We start from the raw sequence: 22,461 nt of genomic DNA on the forward strand, positions 1-22,461 counted from the left end.
TGCCCATGGTGACACAACTTAGCAGAATCAGGACTTGAACTCAGGTCAGCAGGACTCCAGACCCCATGCACTTTCCCAGCATCACCTAATTACCTTTTGCACACCCTGCTCAAGTGGAAAACTATGACATTTTGGAATTCAGTCCCTTCCATAGTTGGAGGCAGCCTGCATTTTAGGCAGTCTCAACAATCGAATCCAATCCACTTCTCAGCAGTTTTATCTCTCATGAAGCAAATAGGCAATCGACAGGCCAGCCTGTGGAGGGAGAAATGACAGGGTGGATGTGGGGTTGATTGGAGGGCAGTGGATGGATATATTCTGTGATGACAGTTCAAACCCTAGGCAGGTTGGGTGCCTGACCTGCTTGGCTGAGCTGGGCAAAAAATGCTGAGCTGATTTTTCTCCAGATGGTTCTTTTGTCCTTTGACCTGAACTTGAGAGCCAAGCAATTCTTGATATACAAGAGTGTTTACCACACACTCATAAGCACATATACTCACACACGTCCACACACTTACACACTTGCTGTCAGCCCCAAGAACTGGACTAAGCCATTCTCATCCATTGCCTGTGGAGAGGCAGTGGTAGGGAGCTGTGCTTGTCTGTGTTGCTCCGCCCTCAGGATCAAGTTCAAATTCCTTGTAGAATCTACAACCCAGATACTCAGAGCATGGTTCGTGGAGCAGCAGCCTCACCTGGGAATTGGTTAGAAATACAGACACTCAGGCCCTCCCCAAGACCTACTGAAGAATCAGCATCTGTAGTCTGACAAGATCCCCAGGTGACCCGTGCACATGGAGGCTTGAAAAGCACCTGTCTACATGGCCCTGAAGAATCCAGCCCCTTTCTTCCTTCCTAGACTCAAGTCTTGCCTCCCACCCTCCACCTTCACTATCTGTCCTAACTTACTGCATCCCCTGAAGTCACATGAAGGTCCACTGCTGTGTCTTGGTGCCGGACCTTTGCACTTGCTCTTCTTCCTTTTTCCTCCACTTTCCTGACCACTTTATATTCATCTGGTAGGAACACTTCTGTGATCACCTGCCCACATTCCCCAAGTTGGGTTAGGTGCCCTCTCTGTGGGTCCACTGCCCCCCTAAGCCTCTGTCTATCAGATAACTTATTATACACCACGTTGTAATTCCCGGTTTAGGGATCTGTCTCCCCTTCCAGGGTGAGAAGTCCTGCAGGGCAGAAACAATGTCTTGGTTACTTTTGGGTCCTTGAAATCCAATACTAAATAAGTGTTCAGTAAACAACTGTTGAGTAATGAATGAAATAATGAGAGAAATGACAGCCTCATAAAACTTCCTTTCATTTTTCATTTAATTTCTACTAAGATGAACATTACTGCCCCTGTATCCAAATGATGTCTCCCACAGCAGTGCTGTGCAATCCCCAGTTTTCCTCCAAGCTCTATTGCTTTTTCCAGCCACAACGACAAAGCTCAAAGGGTCACAGCTCCTGAAGATTACCCCCATCCAGGCTTAATGAACTGAATTCACGTTGAAAACGACTCGGAATGCCAAGACCGCAGGCCAGGACATTATTAACACAGCCCAGACTGAGGTCCCAGGGGCCAAGGCACAAATTGGCCAACTTCATCTTGTCTGTGGGCTAGGTCAGCCGCATGACAACTCTTGGACTTTCTGGTGAGCATTTAAGCACGAGAGTCTAGGCTTACACTCTCTGTCAAAACAGGCAGAGTGTGGGTGTCTGGCAAGTGTGGGCACAAGGATGGACCATTCACAGCCCTGGATGCAAGGGCAGAACAAGTACCTGAGCCATGAGCCCTGGATGGAAGCAAGTCCTTTTGCCTCTCCAGGTTTCAGTGCCTTCAGCTATGCAAGGGAAGGAGGTTCACCACGCTGCTGCTGCACACCCCACAGAGGGTTATAGGAATCAATTGAGACACTAGATTAGTAAGTCCTCTATACACAGAAGGAGCTACTTGTGGAATGGAGGCAATAAATGTCAGAGATGTCTCCAATCTCCTGGCCAACTGCCATTTCTGTTTGTGGAATATAAGATTCAGACCAAACCTTGAGATACAGATCCTCTCCAAACACATAAGACCATTCCTATCTTACAATGTAATTACCACGATTCCCCCTGTACCTCCACTTATCATTTCCTATATTTTCAAAATGTTTTCTACTAAAAATGCAAAAATTAGCCAAGCGTGATGACGGGTGCCTGTAATCCCAGCTACTCAGGAAGCTGAAGCAGAAGAATCACTTGAACCCGGGAGGCAGATGTTGCAGTGAGCTGAGATCACGCCACTGCACTCCACCCTGGGCGATAGAGCGAGATGCAGTCTCAAAAAAAAAAAAAAAAAAAAAAAATGTTTTCCAGAGTCATCGTCTTTTTGTTCTCAGTTGATTTTTTTTTTTTTTTTTTTTTTTTTTTTGAGACAGAATCTCACTCTGTGGCCCAGGCTGGAGTGCAGTGGTGTGATCTCGGCTCACTGTGAGCTCTGTCTGCCTCCCGGGTTCACGCCACTCTCCTGCCTCAGCCTCCCAAGTAGCTGGGACTATAGGTGCCCACCACCACGCCTGGCTATTTTATTTATTTATTTATTTATTTTTTAGTAGTGACAGAGTTTCACTGTGTTAGCCAGGATAGTCTCGATCTCCTGATCTCGAGATCCGCCCGCCTCGGCCTCCCAAAGTGCTGGGATTATAGGCATGAGCAACCAAGCCTGGCCTCTCAGTTGATTCTTATAAACAGGCAGGGCAGCCGCTGATGTTCTTGCCAGGTAATATCTCAGAGTCCCAGTTTGTTCTTCACAGTAGGGATGGTAATGCTGGCTGGTGGGTTTCTTTGACAGCTTCAATGAGAAGATAAGTGAGAAGTGCTTAGTTAGCTCAGTGTCTGGTATGCAGGAGGTGCTTGATAAATAGTAGCTGCTGTGATGATAGAGTGATGTGGAGAGAGCACTGGGCTGGGAGTCAAAAGGTGGCAATTCTACTAGCCAGAGCTATGGTATGAGTCACTATTTGCCTTGGGCAAGTCCCCTTGGCTCTTGGGCCTCCGTTTCTCCACTCTGTACAGAGCTGAGCTGGAGCTGGGGTTCTTCCTGCTCCACCATTGTTGGTCTCTGATTCCCCAAACAGTGTTTAACTCGAAACCTAGTGCTTGGGGCATGAGGATCTGCACCCCACGCTGGGTCAAATGAGCACTTTGTTGGGAGCAGCTGACTGATCGGCTCAGTGAGCAAGAGCCTTGATGGGAAGCAGGGAAGCAGCTAGGGAGCCAGGCCTCTTGAGGAGTTTTGCAGAAAAGTTCAGCCCTGACTCTTATCGGAGCCTTGGAATCTGCCGGTTGCCATGACGACAGAGACAGCATCTAAGCTCCAGGTCTCTGATTAGCAGGAACAGAGCCGGGAGGCCTTGAGGAATTCGGCACTCATGGCTCCCTCCCTCCCTCCCTCCCTCTGTGAAGTGGAGTGTGCCGGCCCTTGACTCCACTGTTTTAGCTGTCCCCGAAGATTTCGCCTTCTTTTAAGTATTTTTTTTAATGCGATATAGAAGGAAAATGAGGCAACTGCCGGTACTCCTCAGCAAGGATGGAACACAGAATTTTTCATAAGGACCTGCAAAGATGCAAGGCTGGAGACAGGGAGGGGAGATGGGTGGGGCTGTGGAGGGCTGAGGCTGTGGTGAAGCCTGATTCCACTGCAGCGTTGAGTGACCTCAGACTCTTTATTTGTACCTCTGCTTCTTTATTTGTAAGGAGAATTAGGATCTGATCTGTGGTTCCCACATGAGATCGGTAATCACAATTCATTTGTTCACCCATCCAAGTATTCATTTGTTCATTCAATAAATGTTCATTGAGCAGTAAGCTACACGACGTCAGGCACTGCATCTCTGGGGATTCAGGGGTGAGGAAAGAGATGAGTTCCCTCTCATAAAGCTTACATTCTAGTCCAGAAGACAATCATTTGGCAAATAGACACATAAAATGATCATTTCAAACACTAAAAAACTCGGTGAAGAAAGACACCACAGGTTACCGTGATTCCCATCACAGGTGGAGCAGAGAGCACGGGAGTCAGGGAGGGCCTTTCTGAAAAGGTGACTTTTGAATAGAAAGAGGGCGCTGGCCATGCAAAGAGCTGGAGGAACAGCATACCAGATGGAGGGAACAGAAAGCGCAAAGGCTCTGAGCATTTGAGGAGAAGCAATGATGTCATGTGGCTAGAACAGAGTGAGATACGAAGAGGAGTAGGAGATGGGTAGAAGAGGGATTGAAAGCAGGGTCACAGGCCAGATTGTGCCAAGTGTTTTAGTCTGGACTGTCAGTTTGGATTTTATTCCTGATCCAATAGGAGGCTGAATTGCCTGCGATGTGTCTTTAAGATGCAGATTCCTGGATGTCACCCCTTAGAGACTCTGATTTACTACAACTAGGATGGGACCTAAGAATCCATATTTTTAAAAGCTCCTTAAAGGCCTCTGATATTGTGCCAGTCATGGAAAACCCTCAGCTACATGCTGTCTGAGTCTTTTTAAGTTTTAAGAAAGCTGAGAAGCAGCCTCTTGGAACATTTTGAAAAAAATACTTTAAATGTTATGGTATATTACAGAGAATTTCCTTCTTCCTCCCCTTAGCACTTCCTGTCTGCCTGACAGAATTCATTTTATTTCTGTTGGTTTTATTGCAAAATTCCAGGTGGGGTACCCAACACCAGGAAGGTGAAACCAGTACTATTGGAGAAAAAGAAAAATCTACCACATCAGAGGGTAAAAGTTACATAAATTCCTGCAACTCCATTGTGTCCTTCCTCACCAAATCATCTTCAAGATTTCCCCATATCTGATTCCTGACCCCTATTGCTGGCAATGATGGATGAGGCACTGTCCTCACCCGAAGCCTTACACCCCAGGGCTCTGGCAGTAGCATCCACCAGCTTCTCCTATACTTCAGATAACTCACGCCTCTACTCTCTCCATTAGACAAGTCACTGAGACCTCCCACCCAATGCCAGTACACTCACCATGTGTTTATTCACTGCCAAATTCCTCACAGCTCTCAGCTTTTACCTATCATGGGATTGCTTGTGGTATCGATTTATTTTCTACAATGCCCCAGAGAGTTCAAAATTGTATTCTTATGTGTCTCCACCTTGACATAGCAATAATGTCTGACTTGCAAGAATTGGTCACAAAAGGCAGCTTCTGCCTTGCTCTCTTGGATTGATCATTGTCAGGGAAGCCAGCCGCCATATTGTGAGGATGCTCAAGCAGCCATACGGGGAGGTCCATGTGAAGAAGTAAGGCCTTCTGCCCACAGCCAGCACCAGCTTGCTAGTAGTATGAGTGAGCCACGTGGGAAGTGAACTACCTTATGTGTCAAGGCTTTGCTGGACAATGCACACAAATCAATAAGCTCACTGATATTTTCTAAAAGAAATATGAGGTTGAACAGAGAAGACATGGATTGAGCAGTCTGAGTAGACTGAGGCATTGGCTGAGTTATGGACCCTTTCTGAGATTCCATTCCCACCAACTATAACATCACGAAATTAGTCCAAAGCATCTCAAAAGTACTTTCTAACTTTTTGAAACAATGTTCTCTTTGGCTAATTTGTTACCGCTTTTATTGATTCATTGAAAAAATATTGCTGAGTGCTCGCTAAGCAGCAGGCTCTGGGGCAGTAAGACCCAGTCTTGCTCACAGGGAGCTCACAGTCCAGTTTGATAGAAGACAATCAAATGACAACAACATATTATTAAGAGTTGCTGGTAGGGGAGCAAAGGCATACCACGTCTTAGAAAAGAGGATAGATCTTCCCAAAAGCTTTCTCCCTATTCTACTTTCTCCATCTCCTCAATGTTGACGCCATCCTTCCAGTTGCTCAGGCTCAAAACCTTGACGTCATCCTTGACTCCTCCTCCTGTCTGACTCTCTTACTTTTCACATTTAGTCAGCAGCAAATCATGTCAGTACTACTTTCAAAATTCGTTATAATCAGACCACATCTCATCCCCCACTCCACTCTGCTACTACACTGATCGGAGCCTGGACTATTGCAACCATTTCCCCATCTCTGCCCTTCTCTCCCTTCAGCCTTGTGTCCCTCAACCACTAGAGTGATCTTTCTCAAATGTAATCACGCTTGTTCCAAAGACTCCTCTCCCATCTCAGCTGCAGAGAGCCTCAAAGGTCTTCCCATGACCTGATCTCTGATCTTACCTCTTGCCACTCTAGCCCTTGCTTGCTGTTTATTATTGTTATTGTTGTTGTTGTTATTATTATTATTATTATTATTATTATTTGAGACAGAATCTCATTTTGTCACCCAGGCTGGAGTGCAGTGGCATGATCTCAGCTCACTGCAACCTCTGCCTCCTGGGGTCAAGCGATTCTCCCGCCTCAGTCTCCTGAGTAGCTGGGATTACAGACGTGCACCACCACATCAGCTAATTCTTTTATATTCAGTAGAGACAGGGTTTTACCATATTGGCCAGGCTGGTCTCAAACTCCTTACCTCAAGTTATCCACTTCCCTCGGTCTCCCAAAGTGCTGGGATTACAGGCATGAGCCACTGTGCCCGGCGGCTCTTCCTTATAATATGCTAACAATTTTTGAACTTGCTATTCCTTCTGCCTAGGGTACACTTCTTACTTCCAGCAGATACCTGTGTAGAAGATATATATCACTGTAACAAATTATTCCAAATCTTTTGGCTGAAAACAACAACAAACAGTTATTATGGTTCATAGTTTCTGTGACTCAGGAATTTGACTGAGTGGTTCTAACTCACCATCTCTCATGAAGCTGTGGTTAGATGTCAACCAGGTTTGCAGTCTCATGGTAAGGCTTGACTGGAGCTGGAGAATCCACTTCCAAGGCGGCTCACTCATAGGGCTGACAAGTTGGTGCTGACTGTCGGCAGGAGGCCTCAGTTCTTCTTCACATAGGCCTCTCCATATGGCTGCTTGAGTGTCCTCACAACACGGCTTCTGCCAGAATTATCAACCCAAGAGAAGAAGGCAGAAGCTCCCTTTTGTGACCAAGTCTTGAAGGTCATACATTATTACTTCTACTACATTCTTTTCATTAAATGTGAGTCACTAAGCCCATCCAATATTCAAAGGGAGATAAATTAAGTTCCATCTTTTGATATTTTGATGACAAGAGTGTCAAATAATCTAACAATACATTCTAAACTGCCCAAACTTAAAGATTAGTCCTGAATCCTTCAAGTCTCCACTCCCTTGTTACTCCTCCGGAAGGACTTCCCTGATTATTATATACAAAGTAGCAGCCATTCCTCCCATTTCTTAGCTCTGTCAGCTGAAAATGGTGGCTCACACCTGTAATCCCAGCACTTTGGGAGGCCATGTCAGGAGGTCTTGAGTCCAGGAGTTCAAGACCAGTTTGAGCAATATAGTGGAACCCTGTCTCTACAAAAAAAAAAGGTGAGTATGGTGGTGTGTGCCTGTGTCCCAGCTACTTGGAAGGTTGAGGCCAGAGGATCACTTGAGCCAGGGAGTTCAAGGCTGCAGTGAGCTGTGATTATGCCACTGCACTCCATCCTGGACAACACAGTGAGACTCTGTCTCAAAAAAAAAAAAAATGTGTTACCATTCAACAAGCCACATTTTTACTTGCTATGTGTTTATTATCTATTCCTCCATCTAGAATGTAAACATTCCATAATCACAGGAGATATCACTGTCTTGTTCACTGTATCTCCACACCTGAAACTGACCTGGATACAATGAAGGCACTCAGGAAATTGGAGTTAATGAATGCAGGTTACCCTAGGCCAGGACAAGTGTGGGAAGAGGCAAGCCTTGCTGGGTGTTAGGCAGAAAACAGAAGCTTTGTTGTCAGACAGCAGATAGGACAGCATTCCTCAGGGATAAATGGGCAGAAGTAAAGGCATGGAAAGGTAACCCCCATAGTAGGGAGGTTTAGGGAAAACTGAGGCTGAGCAGGACAGAAGGGAGTTCTGAAAGCACAGAGTTGGCAGTGAGAAGGGCTGAGAAGCCCTAATTAGAATCTCCATCCCTCCAGGGCTTGCAGTTCTACCAGCTCTGCTTCTAAAGATGCACTCATAAGTGGCTGACAGAGATGGATGTGTTTTGCTGCCCTTCCTTCAATATCGACTGGGCTTGGCTTGCTCTCTTAGAAGCCCTAAGGAGCAGGGGGCTTGTCAGACGCATTCATCCTGAGTCATGAAACCAACCTGGATGCACCGATGCAGGAGCCTGGTGCATGAGACATGCTAATGCCTTTGATCAACGATTGACATGGGGTCTGAAGGCAGGGTGAGCAGGGAGGGACGCTCTCTGCGTGTCACCAAATACACCTGTTTCTCTCAAACTCCTGACTCTTCCTAGTTAAGAGGCAAGAACTTGAGTGACAGTCTCTTCAAAACTGATTAACCAGACAACTTCCTTGCCCTCTCAGGAACTCCCATAAAGAAGTGGGACTCATAGGCGACTCCTCAGTATTCTCTGCAGCCTTTGTCAGTGGCAGAGGAGGGGGCTGCAGGACTGCAGGCCTTCATGGGGACTGCTGTCCCAAGTGGTTGGTTCATACCAATGAAGGACATCAGATTGGAGATTTGGTTTACAAGGAAGTAAAACCAAAGAAAACTGACACTTTTGAGGCCTTTCTGCTTGTATATTTTATCTCATTTTATATTCACAATAGCTCAGCAATACATGAATTGATACTATTCACTATTTTATAACTGAAGAAACTGCAACTCAGAGATGTTGTGACTGGCCCCAGATACTATAGCTACTACATAGTTAAGACTATTTGAATCTACATATATGTGGTCCATACAGAAATAAGGCAGAAAAATGGAATAGAAATGGCAAAGTGGGGTTTACACTAATCTTATCATGCTTTGGCCTCCCATTATGTCTTGAGAAAGGAAATGAAATGCTGGTTTCCAGCATCTCTCTGTGATTTAGTCCAAATAGAATAAGCTATGCTGCTGTGACAAATAAACCTACATCAAAGTGGTTTAACCTAATTTCAGTTTATTTCTCTCTTGCAAAATCTGATGTGGTACAGGCATCTTTCCTCCATCAAATAGTTTCACCCTTCAGAATGTGTGGACTCTAAAGTCACTATGACAGAGGAAGGGGGAGCTGGAGAAGGCACATGGATCTTGATTGCCTTGAACTGGAAATTACATGTGTTCGTTCCTGCTTAGAGACCATTGGCCAAAGATAATCTCATGGGCTCAACCTAACTGCAAGGGAAGCTGGGAAATACTAGGAATTCTATGAATATTTAATGAACATTAAGTGTCTCTGTATATTCTAACACATTTGTGTCCTTATTTCTTCCTCTGTAGGACAGAGCCCCAGAATAGCCCCGTTGTCCCAGCTCGGGATGGACCCTCAGAAAAGCTGGGTCAGCATCTGGCCACTGACCCCTTGGGCACCAACAGCTGGGAGAGAGACAAGGCCTGTCGGGAACTGGGTGCCGCCAGAGGACACAGGTGAGATCCAGTGAGGACTTTCAAGTTGAAGACACAGAAATAAAGTCTGCCTGTCTGGTCATGGCTCACCTCTCTCTTATGCAAGTTCCTCTTTCAAACCCTTAAATCAAGGGTTAGTAAATATTTACCGTGGAGGAACAAATCATAAATATTTTAAGTTTGTAGACCCAGTGGTTTCTGTCACAACTACTCCTTTCTGCCACTGTAGTGCAAAAACAGCCCTAGGTATTATGCAAACAAAAAAGCATATCTGTATTCCAATAAAATTGTATTTATAAAAGCAGGAGGCAGGCTAAATTGGCCCACTGGCTGTAGTTCGGCAAGCCCTACCTTAAATGATAGAGTTCCTTTCCATTTTAATGGCTCCATGAGCCGCTGACTCCCAAATCATAGTTTCAGCCCAGACCTGTCTCAGGAGTTTCAGGTCTTTGTATTTTTTTTTTTTACTCAGTTATTTAACTAATACTTCTTGAGCACCCACTGTGTGATGGGCACTGTGCTAGCACACATATACAGAGAGCATACTCCAGAAAAATACTGTATACTCAGCATTTTACTGAGGCTGGGAGAGGTAAAATGAGTTCCCCAGAATACAACAGCCAGTAAGTGGCAGAGCGAAGTTTTGAACTCCAGTCTCTCTGATCTTAAACCCTTGGCTAAAACCCACTCCATTATCCTATGGATGCTACTGAAAAAAAAAAAAAAAATTATCCCCTGCCTCCTATTTTCGGCATACACTTACCAAGCCTGGCCCAGGCTTTCTAAGGCCTCTGGAAAATCTATTTCTAGAAGATGTGATTACTGAATTTTGGAGAAGTGGCTTGGGAAACTGGAGTCATTTTTTTCTTTTAAATTTTTATTTCATTATTATTTTCTAACTTTTATTTTAGGTTTGGGGTTACATGTGAATGTTTGTTGCATAGGTAAACACGTGTCATAGGGGTTTGTTGTATACATTATCACCCAAGTATCCAGCCCATTACCCAACAGTTATCTTTCCTGTTCCTCTCCCTCCACCCACCCTCTCTCATCAAGTAGAGCCCCAGTGTCTGTTGTTTCCCTCTTTGTGTTCATAAGTTCTTACAAGTGGGAGTTAAGTGGAGTAATTTTCAAAAATGAAGTCTTCCCCACCACCTAGGCTGCCCTCTCAGGTACAGGCTTTAGTTACGCTGCAATTTCAAGGAGAGAGAAACAGTTAAGCCCTATCAACTTGGAGAAGTGAAGTTCAACCACATGTCTGGAGAGTTCACTCCAGGAAACAGGAAGAAAGTAGTTTCCATGATAGGCAGAGGGAGATAAAGAGAGAAGTGAGAAGGAAGGGAATTTCCCTACTTTTAAAACATTGGGCCAGGCGTGGTGGCTCACACCTGTAATCCCAACACTTTGGGAGGCTGAGGTCGGAGGATCACCTGAGGTCGGGAGTTGGAGACCAGCCTGACCAACATGGTGAAACCCCTGTCTCTGCTAAAAATATAAAAATTAGCCAGGTGTGGTGGTGAGCACCTGTAATTCCAGCTACTCGGGAGGCTGAGGCAGGAGAATGGCGGGAACCGGGAGGCAGAGCTTGCAGTGAGCTGAGATCCGGCCACTGCACTCCAGCCCGGGTGACAGAGCGAGACTCCATCTCAAAAAAATAAATAAATAAATAAATAAAATAATAAAAATAAAAAATATTGTCTCCTACATAGAATCTGTGTGTACGAATCTCGACCCTGTCACTTACGAATCGAGCAACCTTGGGCAAGTTTCTTTTCCTCCATGGGCCTCAGTTTCACAGCTATAAAATGGGAATGTTGAGATGTAATTCTCAAGGTCAGGATGAGGATTAAGTTAGACCAGGCATGTACAGATTGTGGCAGTGAGGCTACAGCATAGGAAATCCTAAGATATGTTAGTGAGAGTTTCATGAAGCCAGAAGACAAGATTCTGGTCATGAAAATCTGAAAAAAAATTATGCCGTGTCGTACAGCGTCTCTATTGTAGAGCTGTTGTACTCTAATGTACAGCGTGTGGGCCTCTTGCTCCCTTCTATCTGTGACTGACCCTCTGATGTGACAAAACCATAATAATGATGATAATAATAACAGTGATAATATAAGTAATCATAATTATAGTAATATTATATAATAAATTTATAATATAACAATTAATTATAATTATAATAACAGAAACCCCTTATACTGTCCTCTTACTCTATGCCAGACCAGGGCATATTACCTAAGTCAGCTCCTTTATTCCTGGAAGCGAACTTAGGACACAGGTACCATGTTTCTTCCCACCTCGTTGATGATCAAGATGAGACTCAGAGAGGTCTCTGAGCCCTGTTGGAAGTAAAAGAGTTAGACTTTAAATCTAGGTTTGTCAGCTTCTGAACCAGCATTCCTTACTGCTGCATATTTTACTGCATATGTAACCACTGTGTTTTGAACCACTGCATACCTAACCACTGCATGTTTAATCGATGCATGTTTAACCACTGCGTACTGCTGCATACTTTACTGCGTAGGTAATCTCTGCATATGGAACCACTGTGTTGGAACCACTGTGTACTTAACCACTGCATTTTTAAAAACTTTTTTATTATACTTTAAGTTCTAGGGTACATGTGCACAAAGTGCAGGTTTGTTACATATGTATACATGTGCCATGTTGGTGTGCTGCACCCATTAACTAGTCATTTACATTAGGTATATCTCCTAATGCTATCCCTCCTGCCTCCCCTCACCCCACAACAGGCCCCAGTGTGTGATGTTCCCCATTCTGTGTCTAAGTGTTCTCAGTGTTCAGTTCCCACCTATGAGTGAAAACGTGGTATTTGGTTTTCTGTCCTTGTGATAGTTTGCTCAGAATGATGGTTTCCAGCTTCATCCATGTCCCTACAAAGGACATGAACTCATTCTTTTTTATGGCTGCATAATATTCCGTGGTGTATATGTGCCACATTTTCTTAATCCAGTCTGTCATTGATGGACATTTGGGTTGGTTCCAAGTCTTTGCTATTGTGAATAGTGCTGCAATAAACGTATATGTGCACGTGTCTTTATAGCAGCATGATTTATAATCCTTTGGGTATATACCCAGTAATGGGATGGCTGGGTCAAATGGTATTTCTAGTTCTAGATCCTTGAGGAATCGCCACACTGTCTTCCTCAATGGTTGAACTAGTTTACAGTCCCACCAATATGTAAAAGTGTTCCTATTTCTCCACATCATCTCCAGCACCTGTTGTTTCCTGACTTTTTAGTGATCGCCATTCTAACTGGTGTGAGATGGTGTCTCATTGTGGTTTTGATTTGCATTTCTCTGATGGCCAGTGATGATGAGCACTTTTTCATGTGTCTGTTGGCTGCATAAATGTCTTCTTTTGAGAAGTGTCTGCTCATATCTTTCACCCACTTTTTGATGGGGTTATTTGATTTTTTCTTGTAAATTTGTTTAAGTTCTTTGTAGATTCTGGATATTAGCCCTTTGTCAGATGGGTAGACTGTAAAAATTTTCTCCCATTCTGAAGGTTGCCTGTTCACTCTGATGGTAGCTTCTTTTGTTGTGCAGAAGCTCTTTAGTTTAATTAGATCCCATTTGTCTATTTTGGCTTTTGTTGCCATTGTTTTTGGTGTTTTAGTCATGAAGTCCTTGCCCATGCCAATGGCCTGAATGGTATTGCCTAGGTTTTCTTCTAGGGTTTTTACAGTTTTAGGTCTAACTTTTAAGTCTTTAATCCATCTTGAATTAATTTTTGAAATAGGTGTAAGGAAGTGATCCAGTTTCAACTTTCTACATATGGCTAGCCAGGTTCCCAGCACCATTTATTAAATAGTGAATCCTTTCCCCATTTCTTGTTTTTGTCAGTTTTGTCAAAGATCAGATGGTTGTAGATGTGTGGTATTATTTCTGAGGGCTCTGTTCTGTTCCATTGCTCTATATCTCTGTTTTGGTACCAGTACCATGCTGTTTTGGTTACTGTAGCCTTGTGGTATAGTTTGAAGTCAGGTAGTGTGATGCCTCCAGCTTTGTTCCTTTTGCTTAGGATTGTCTTGGCAATACGGGGGCTTTTTTGGTTCCATGTAAACTTTAAAGTAGTTTTTTCCAATTCTGTGAAGAAAGTCATTGGTAGCTTGATGGGGATGGCATTGAATCTATAAATTACCTTGGGCAGTATGGCCATTTTCACGATATTGATTCTTCCTATCCATGAGCATGGAATGTTCTTCTATTTGTTTGTGTCCTCTTTTATTTCATTGAGCAGTGGTTTGTAGTTCTCCTTGAAGAGGTCCTTCACATCCCTTGTAAGTTGGATTCCTAGGTATTTTATTCTCTTTGAAGCAATTGTGAATGGGAGTTCACTCATGATTTGACTCTCTGTTTGTCTGTTATTGGTGTATAGGAATGCTTCTGATTTTTGCACATTGATTTTGTATCCTGAGACTTTGCTGAAGTTGCTTATCAGCTTAAGGAGATTTTGGGCTGAGACAATAGGGTTTTCTAAATATACAATCATTTCATCTGTAAACAGGGACCATTTGACTTCCTCTTTTCCTAATTGAATAACCTTTATTTCTTTGTCCTGCCTGATTGCCCTGGCCAGAACTTCCAACACTATGTTGAATAGGAGTGGTGAGAGAGGGCATCCCTGTCTTGTGCCAGTTTTCAGAGGGAATGCTTCCAGGTTTTGCCCATTCAGTATGTTATTGGCTATGGGTTTGTCATAAGCAGCTCTTATTATTTTGAGATACATCCCGTCATTACCTAGTTTATTGAGAGTTTTTAGCACGAAGGAGTGTTGAATTTTGTCGAAAGCCTTTTCTGCATCTATTGAGATAATCATGTGGTTTTTGTCTTTGGTTCTGTTTATATGATGGGTTACATTTATTGATTTGCATATGTTGAACCAGCCTTGATTCCCAGGGATGAAGCCCACTTGATCATGGTGGATAAGCTTTTTGATGTGCTGCTGGATTTGGTTTGCTAGTGTTTTATTGAGGATTATTACATCGATGTTCATCAGGGATACTGGTCTAAAGTTTTCTTTTTTTGTTGTGTCTCTGCCAGATTTTGGTATCATGATGATGTTGGCCTCATAAAATGAGTTAGGGAGGATTCCCTCTTTTTCTATTGATTGGAATAATTTCAGAAGGAATGGTACCAGCTCCTCTTTGTACCTCTGGTAGAATTCAGCTGTGAATCTGTCTGGTCCTGGACTTTTTTTGGTTGGTAGGCCTCAATTTCAGAGCCTGTTATTGGTCTATTTAGGGATTCAACTTCTTCCTGGTTTAGTCTTGGGAGGGTGTGTGTGTCCAGGAATTTATCCATTTATTCTAGATTTTCTAGTTGATTTGTGTAGAGTGTTTATAGTATTCCTGATGGTAGTTTGTATTTCTGTGGGATTGGTGGTGATATCCCCTTTATCACTTTTTATTGCGTCTATTTGATTCTTCTCTCTTTTCTTCTTTATTAGTCTTGCTAGCAGTCTGTCAATTTTGTTGATCTTTCCAAAAAATCAGCTCCTGAATTTATTGATTTTTTGAAGGGTTTTTTGTGTCTCTATCTCTTTCAGTTCTGCTCTGATCTTAGTTATTTCTTGCCTTCTGCTAGCTTTTGAATGTGTTTGCTCTTGCTTCTCTAGTTCTTTTCATTGTGATGTTAGGGCATCAATTTTAGATATTTCCTGCTTTCTCTTGTGGGCATTTAGTGTTATAAATTTCCCTCCACACACTGCTTGAAATGTGTCCCAGAGATTCTGGTATGTTGTGTCTTTGTTCTCATTGGTTTCAAAGAACATCTTTATTTCTGCCTTCATTTTGTTATGTACCCAGTAGTCATTCAGGAGCAGGTTGTTCAGTTTCCATGTAGTTGAGTGGTTTTGAGTGAGTTTCTTAATCCTGAGTTCTAGTTTGATTGCACTGTTGTCTGAGAGGCAGTTTGTTATAATTTCTGTTCTTTTACATTTGCTGAAGAGTGCTTTACTTCCAACTATGTGGTCTATTTTGGAATAAGTGTGATGTGGTGCTGAGAAGAATGTATATTCTGTTGATTTGGGGTGAAGAGTTCTGTAGATGTCTATTAGGTCTGCTTGGTGCAGAGCTGAGTTCAATTCCTGAATATCCTTGTTAACTTTCTGTCTCATTGATCTGTCTAATGTTGACAGTGGGGTGTTAAAGTCTCCCATTATTATTGTGTGGGAATCTAAGTCTCTTTGTAGGTCTCTAAGGACTTGCTTTATGAATCTGGGTGCTCCTGTATTGGGTGCATATATATTTATGATAGTCAGGTCTTCTTGTTGTATTGATCCTTTTACCATTATGTAATGGCCTTCTTTGTCTCTTTTGATCTTTGTTGGTTTAGAGTCTGTTTTATCAGAGACTAGGATTGCACCCCTGCATTTTTTTGATTTCCATTTGTTTGGTAGATCTTCCTCCATCCCTTTATTTTGAGCCTATGTGTGTCTCTGCCCATGAGATGGGTCTCCTGAATACAGCACACTGATGGGTCTTGACTCTTTATCCAATTTGCCAGTCTGTGTCTTTTAATTGGAGCATTTAGCCCATTTACATTTAAGGTTAATATTGTTATGTGTGTATTTGATCCTGTCATTATAATGTTAGCTGGTTATTTTGTTCAGTAGTTGATGCAATTTTTTCCTAGCATCGATGGTTTTTACAATTTGCCTTGTTCCTTTCCATGTTTTGTGCTTCCTACAGGAGCTCCTGTAAGGGAGGCCTGGTGGTGAAAAAATCTCTCAGCATTTGCTTGTCTGTAAAGGATTTTATTTCTCCTTCACTTATGAAGCTTAGTTTGGCTGGATATGAAGCTCTGGTTTGAAAACTCTTTTCTTTAAGAATGTTGAATATTGGCCCCCATTCTCTTCTGACTTGTAGAGTTTCTGCCAAGAGATCCACTGTTAGTCTGATGGGCTTCTCTTTGTGGATAACCCGACTTTCTCTCTGGCTGCACTTAATGTTTTTTCCTTCATTTCAACTTTGGTGAATCTGATAATTACGTGTCTTGGAGTTGCTCTTCTCGAGGAGTATCTTTGTGGCATTCTCTGTATTTCCTGAATTTGAATGTTGGCCTGCCTTGCTAGGTTGGGGAAGTTCTCCTGGATAATATCCTGAAGAGTGTTTTCCAACTTGGTTCCATTCTCCCTGTCACTTTCAGGTACACCAATCAGATGTAGATTTGGTCTTTTCACATAGTCCCATATTTCTTGGAGGCTTTGTTCATTTCTTTTTACTCTTTTTTCTCTAAACTTCTCTTCTCACCTTCTCACTTCATTTCATTCATTTGATCTTCAATCACTGATACCCTTTCTTCCACTTGATTGAATCCGCTACTGAAGCTTATGCATGTGTCACGTAGTTCTCGTGCCTTGATTTTCGGCTCCATCAGGTTATTTAAGGTCTTCTCTATACTGTTTATTCTAGTTAGCGATTCGTCTAATCTTTTTTCAAGGTTTTTAGCTTCTTTGCGATGGGTTCCTTTAGCTCGAAGAAGTTTATTATTACTGAGCGTCTGAAGCCTTCTTCTCTCAACTCATCAAAGTCATTCACCATCCAGCTTTGTTCCATTGCTGGCGAGGAGCTGTGTTCCTTTGGAGAAGAAGAGGTGCTCTGATTTTTAGAATTTTCAGCTTTTTTGCTCTGGTTTCTCCCAATCTTTGTGGTTTTATCTACCTTTGGTCTTTGATGATGGTGACATACAGATGGGGTTTTAGTGTGGATGTCCTTTCTGTTTGTTAGTTTTCCTTCTAACAGTCAGGACCCTCAGCTGCAGGTCTATTGGAGTTTGCTGGAGGTCCGCTCCAGACCCTGTTTGCCAGGGTATCACCAGCGGAGGCTGAAGAACAGCAAATATTGCAGAACGGCAAATGTTGCTGCCTGATTCTTTCTCTGGAAGCTTCGTCTCAGGGGGCATCCGGCTGTATGAGGTGTCAGTCGGCCCCTACTGGGAAGTGTCTCCTAGTTAGGCTACTCGGGGGTCAGGGACCCAGTTGAGGAGGCAGTCTGTCCATTTTCAGATCTCAAACTCCATGCTGGGAGAACCACTACTCTCTTCAAAGCTGTCAGACAGGGACATTTAAGTCTGTAGAAGTTTCTGCTGCCTTTTGTTCAGCTATGCCCTGCCCCAGAGGTAGAGTTTACAGAGGCAGGCAGGCTTCCTTAAGCTGCAGTTGGCTCCACCCAGTTCAAACTTCCTGACCGCTTTGTTTACCTACTCAAGCCTCAGCAATGGCGGACATCCCTCCCCCAGCCTCACTGCTGCCTTGCAGTTCAATCTCAGACTGCTGTGCTAGCAGTGAGCGAAGCTCCATGGGCGTGGTACCCTCTGAGCCAGGCACAGGTTATAATCTCCTGGTGTGCCGTTTGCTAAGACCATTGGAGAAGCGCAGTATTAGGGTGGGAGTGTCCTGATTTTCCAGGTACCGTCTGTCATGGCTTCCCTTGGTTAGAAAAGGGAATTCCCTGACCCCGTGCACTTCCCAGGTGAGGCAATGCCCCGCCCTGCTTCAGCTCATGCTCTGCGGGCTGCACCCACTGTCCAACAAGCCCCCATGAGATGAACCCGGTACCTCAGTTGGAAATGCAGAAGTCACCTGTCTTCTGTGTCACTCATGCTGGGAGCTGTAGACTAGAGCTGTTCCTATTCAGCCATCTTGGAACTTCCTCACCACTGCATATTTACTCGATGCATGTTTAACCACTGTGTACATAACCCCTGAGCAGTTAACCACCGCATAGTTAACCTCTGCTACTTCCCCAAGGTGTGTTTAACTACCACTTGTTTAACCACTACAGACTTAACTGCTGCACATCTAACCACTGCATACTCAACTGATGCTTACTGAATTGTTGTGTATTTCATCACTGTATTTAGCCTTGCATATGTAACCACAGCATACACAAGCATTATGTACTTAACCTCTGCATGCATATCCTGGGTACACTTAACCACTATTCTGCCCCTTCCTGACTCTCTATGATGGTACATGTAGAACTAGTGTAGGGAAAAATAGGGGGTAGAAGAAATGTAGACCTACCTGAGTAAAGGCTTTCGGGATTTATTGAGGGAGTTGATGATCTCCATCTCACACACCTCAAATGTCTCCAAATTCAAGCGCTTTCTGAGTTTTACCCCATTACTTAAATGTGAATCAAGGACAATGTTCCCAAATCATGCTCCCCTGGGACCCTAGGATTCCAGAAGTTATAGCTGACTGAAACAATAGGCTGTTTCCTCATTTTGTAAGACACACTTTTAAAAGGTTGTTTTTTTTTTTTCCTCTCTCAAGTATTTCTCCTTTCATGTTTTCCCAGTTTAAATTCCCAGTAGTTGTTGCACTGGGAAGTGTTTACATGAAACAAGATGATTTAACAAGAAGCTCAATTATTTCATTCATTTATTCCCTCTTTTGGTCACTCAACAAATATTGATTAGGCTTTTGCTCTATGACAAGCACTCTTTAAGGAAAGAATTTGGTGGCCAGGCACCATGGCTCATGCCTGTAATCCCAGCATTTTGGGAGGCTGAAGCAGGTGGATCACCTAGGGTCAGGAGTTCGAGACCAGCCTGACCAACATAGTGAAACCCTGTCTCTACTTTAAAAATACAAAAATTAGCCTGGCGTGGTGGTGGGTGCCTGTCGTCCTAGCTACTAGGGAAGCTGAGGCAGGAGAATTGCTTGAACCCAGGAGATGGAGGTTGCAGTGAACTGAGATCATGCCACTGCACTCCAGCCTAGGCAACAGAGTGAAACCCTGTCTCAAAAAATAATAATAATAAAAAGAATTTGGAAGTAGCCCATCCTGTTTACACAACCATCCTGTTTGCTTCCCGGACATGCATACTGTGCCTTGTGCTTTATAACATATAAGTGTAGTTAAGTAGCGAGGTAATTAATTCCTGTGATGTTTATTTTTAACCTGCTAAAAGGGACCCTCTTAGAAATGCAGATCAAAACCACAATGAGATGCCATCTCACGCCAGTCAGAATGGCAATTATTAAAAAGTCAAGAAACAACAGATGCTGGTGAGGTTGTGCAGAAATAGGAATGCTTTTACACTATTGGTGGGAATGTAAATTAGTTCAACCATTGTGGAAGACAGTGGTTCCTCAAAGACCTAGAACCAGAAATACCATTTGACCCTGAAATCCCATTACTGGGTATATACCCAAAGGAATATGTCATCCTATTATAAAGATACATGCACGCATATGTTCATTGCAGCACTATTCACAATAGCAAAGACATGAAATGAACCCAATTCCCATCAATGATAGACTGGATAAAGGAAATCTGGTATATATACACCATGGAATACTGTGCAGTATTCCATACTGTGAACAAGATCGTGTCCTTTGCAGGAACATGAATGAAGCTGGAAGCTATTATCCTCTGCCAACCGCTGCAAGAACAGAAAACCACACACTGCATGTTCTCACTTATAAGTAGGAGCTGAACATTGAGAACACATGGACACAGGGAGGGGAACACCACACACTGGGGCCTGTTGGGGGAGAAAGGGGGCTGAGGAAGAGCATTAGGGAAAAGGGCTAATGCATGCTGGGCTTACTGTCTAGGTAATGGGTTGATAGGTGCAGAAAACCACCATGGCACACGTTTATCTGTGTAACAAACCAGCACATCCTGCAAGTGTACCCTGGAATGTACAAAATTAAAATTAAAAAAAAAAAAATAGCACATCACAAGTTCCACATTCAGGAAAGCAAATTAGTAGAAAAGCTCAATAAGATAAATAGTCTCTCCTCCAGCTGTTTAAATAAAAAGACATCTGATAAATTTTTTTAAGTGACTGTCTTGAAAATATTATAAATATTGCTATATGATTCTTATTTGCTGGAGATAGAGACCCTGACATATATTCTAGCCATTTTATCATTCTTTCTACTAATCATAATGATCCAGATTCTTAAAATGGAATTAAATACCGCAGTATTTTATGATGTTCTATAAAAAGTTGGATAATTTTCAGATGATTGGCCACATGAACAAGTTTGAGAAGGCAGCTGGTTTTGTGGGGAAAATCTCAGGGTAGGAATCACACAGGCCTTGATTCAAATCCTAGCCCGGACACATTCTAATTGTCTAGCCATCAGCAAGTTAATTAAACTTTCTGAGCCTCAGTTTCTTTACCTATAAAATAAGATAGTAAAAGTCATACCATTCTCAAAGTGTTTGTATCCTAATATATTAAAATCTTGGCACATAGCAAGTGCATAAATGCTAGTTGTGTCACTGCTAAAATAATGACAGTAGTATTAGTAGTAAGATTATGTTTTCCCCATAAGGTTCCACTAGGTTGGCATGTTTCAATTCCCAAGCAGTTTTTCATCTAAAACCATCTTCCTTTGCCATGGGATAGTGTTTTTTTAAAAAATCCCTGGAGCCTGCCCCAATTATAAAAGAAGATAACTTGACTTCATTTAACTGCAGCCTCAGCATTTGAATTTAATTGAACGGGAAATAATTATTCTTGAAGAACGGAGGTTTTTGAGGTTCTGCGAGGCAATATAAGATATGTATCTTGTTACATTAGACCTTGGCAAATATACTTTTAATAATCAGCTGCTACTTAACATACCTTCCGTCTCCTATTAAATTTCCAGCAGGAACTACAGACACGATGTATTGGGGAGGGAGGGGGCTGAACGGCTGATGAATTATTTAAAACGTGATTTATTTACCAAGGCAAGCCATTTGCAAATTCAATAATACATCTATTAAGGAGTAGTTAACCTCTATAACCCTGTTTCTAATAATCAATTGGTGTTTGGGTGACGTACAACGTCTGTCTCATTAAGTCGGTATTAAGTCCTTATTTAGGTACTTAGTCTGAAGTGTGACCCAATCAGCCATGAGGTGGTAATGAGGCACTGGCTATGGGTCCTTGATCATCCAAGGACCTGGGTCCTTCCCTGGCTGCACCAGCTCTGGTTGGGGAGTTGGAGACCATGAGTTCTCTAATGCTCCTCTCTTTGCTCCTCACAGTGCCTCTCATGACAAAGACTTGACACCACCACCTTCCTCCAGGGGAAAGAAGAAAAAGAAGAAATCCACTCGGAAGAAGAGAAGGAGGTAAGAGCACCAAGAAAGAGACAAAACCTGTAAGACGCAGGCAGGGGCAAAATATGGGTTTCAAAGTCAGACAGTGACTCCCTCTTGGGATCAAATCCCCTCTCTGATGCTTAACTAGCTGTGTGACCTTAGGCACGTCACTTTACCTCTCTGTTCCTGTTTTTATTATACTTCTCCAAAATAGTGATAATATCTACCTTTTGAGTTTTCACGAAAACTAAAAGAAAAATTCGTGTGGAAGCAGCTGTCATAGTACCTGGCACGTAGTAAATGACTAACTAACAGGAAGCATAGTCTTTAGCATGAATATTGAATTATTTTTTGAGAGCTTACTAGATGCAGAGGTCTACACTAAGCACTGTGATCTTCAATATCTCTTTTATCCCTGACCATTGTCTACCAGGAAAGCATTATTATCCCCATTTTAGAGATGAGAAAATAAAGGCTCACAGAGGGCGTGACAGGATCTACAGGGGCTTGATCTCAGGTCCTCGGTTGGTTCTACTACACCCACCTACCTAGTTAAATGTCTAGGATAATAAGTGGGTTTTTGAGGGTTTTTTTGTTTGTTTGCCAGCTATTGACTCTTTGATATCCTATGAATTTTTTTCTATTTCCAATTCCTTTAAAAAATTTTATATTTAAAATGATTTCCAGATTTGCTTGTAGGCTGCCACTAACTAGACTAAAAGCATCTCTAGTGTGCCATCCCCAGAGGGGCAGGCTTAACTCTTAGGGCTGCCAACTGAGAATCACAGCAAACCTCTGAGGCAGTATTTATAGAAACCTGTAGGGGGCAGCAGAGAGAAGCATCTGATGACTTGGGCTTCAACTCCAGATTCTCTGGAACCTTGTTTCACAGACACCTCTTAGCCTTATTCTAAAAGGACA

The 22,461-nt window shown here is 42.9% G+C and overlaps 1 protein-coding gene across 2 annotated transcripts in view; it reads left to right on the forward strand.

Moving 5' to 3' along the window:
- Nucleotides 1-22,461, forward strand: part of SRRM4 (serine/arginine repetitive matrix 4) — a 177,433-nt gene that overhangs the window by 111,293 nt on the left and 43,679 nt on the right. For both annotated transcript variants that reach the window (XM_005572373.5, XM_065524869.2), the window contains exons 2-3: nt 9,332-9,478; nt 21,484-21,570. In XM_005572373.5, coding sequence (XP_005572430.3) covers nt 9,332-9,478; nt 21,484-21,570 — 234 coding nt within the window. The remainder of the gene's footprint in view (nt 1-9,331; nt 9,479-21,483; nt 21,571-22,461) is intronic.

This window comes from Macaca fascicularis, chromosome 11, assembly GCF_037993035.2.
Source record: "Macaca fascicularis isolate 582-1 chromosome 11, T2T-MFA8v1.1".
NCBI lineage: Eukaryota > Metazoa > Chordata > Mammalia > Primates > Cercopithecidae > Macaca > Macaca fascicularis.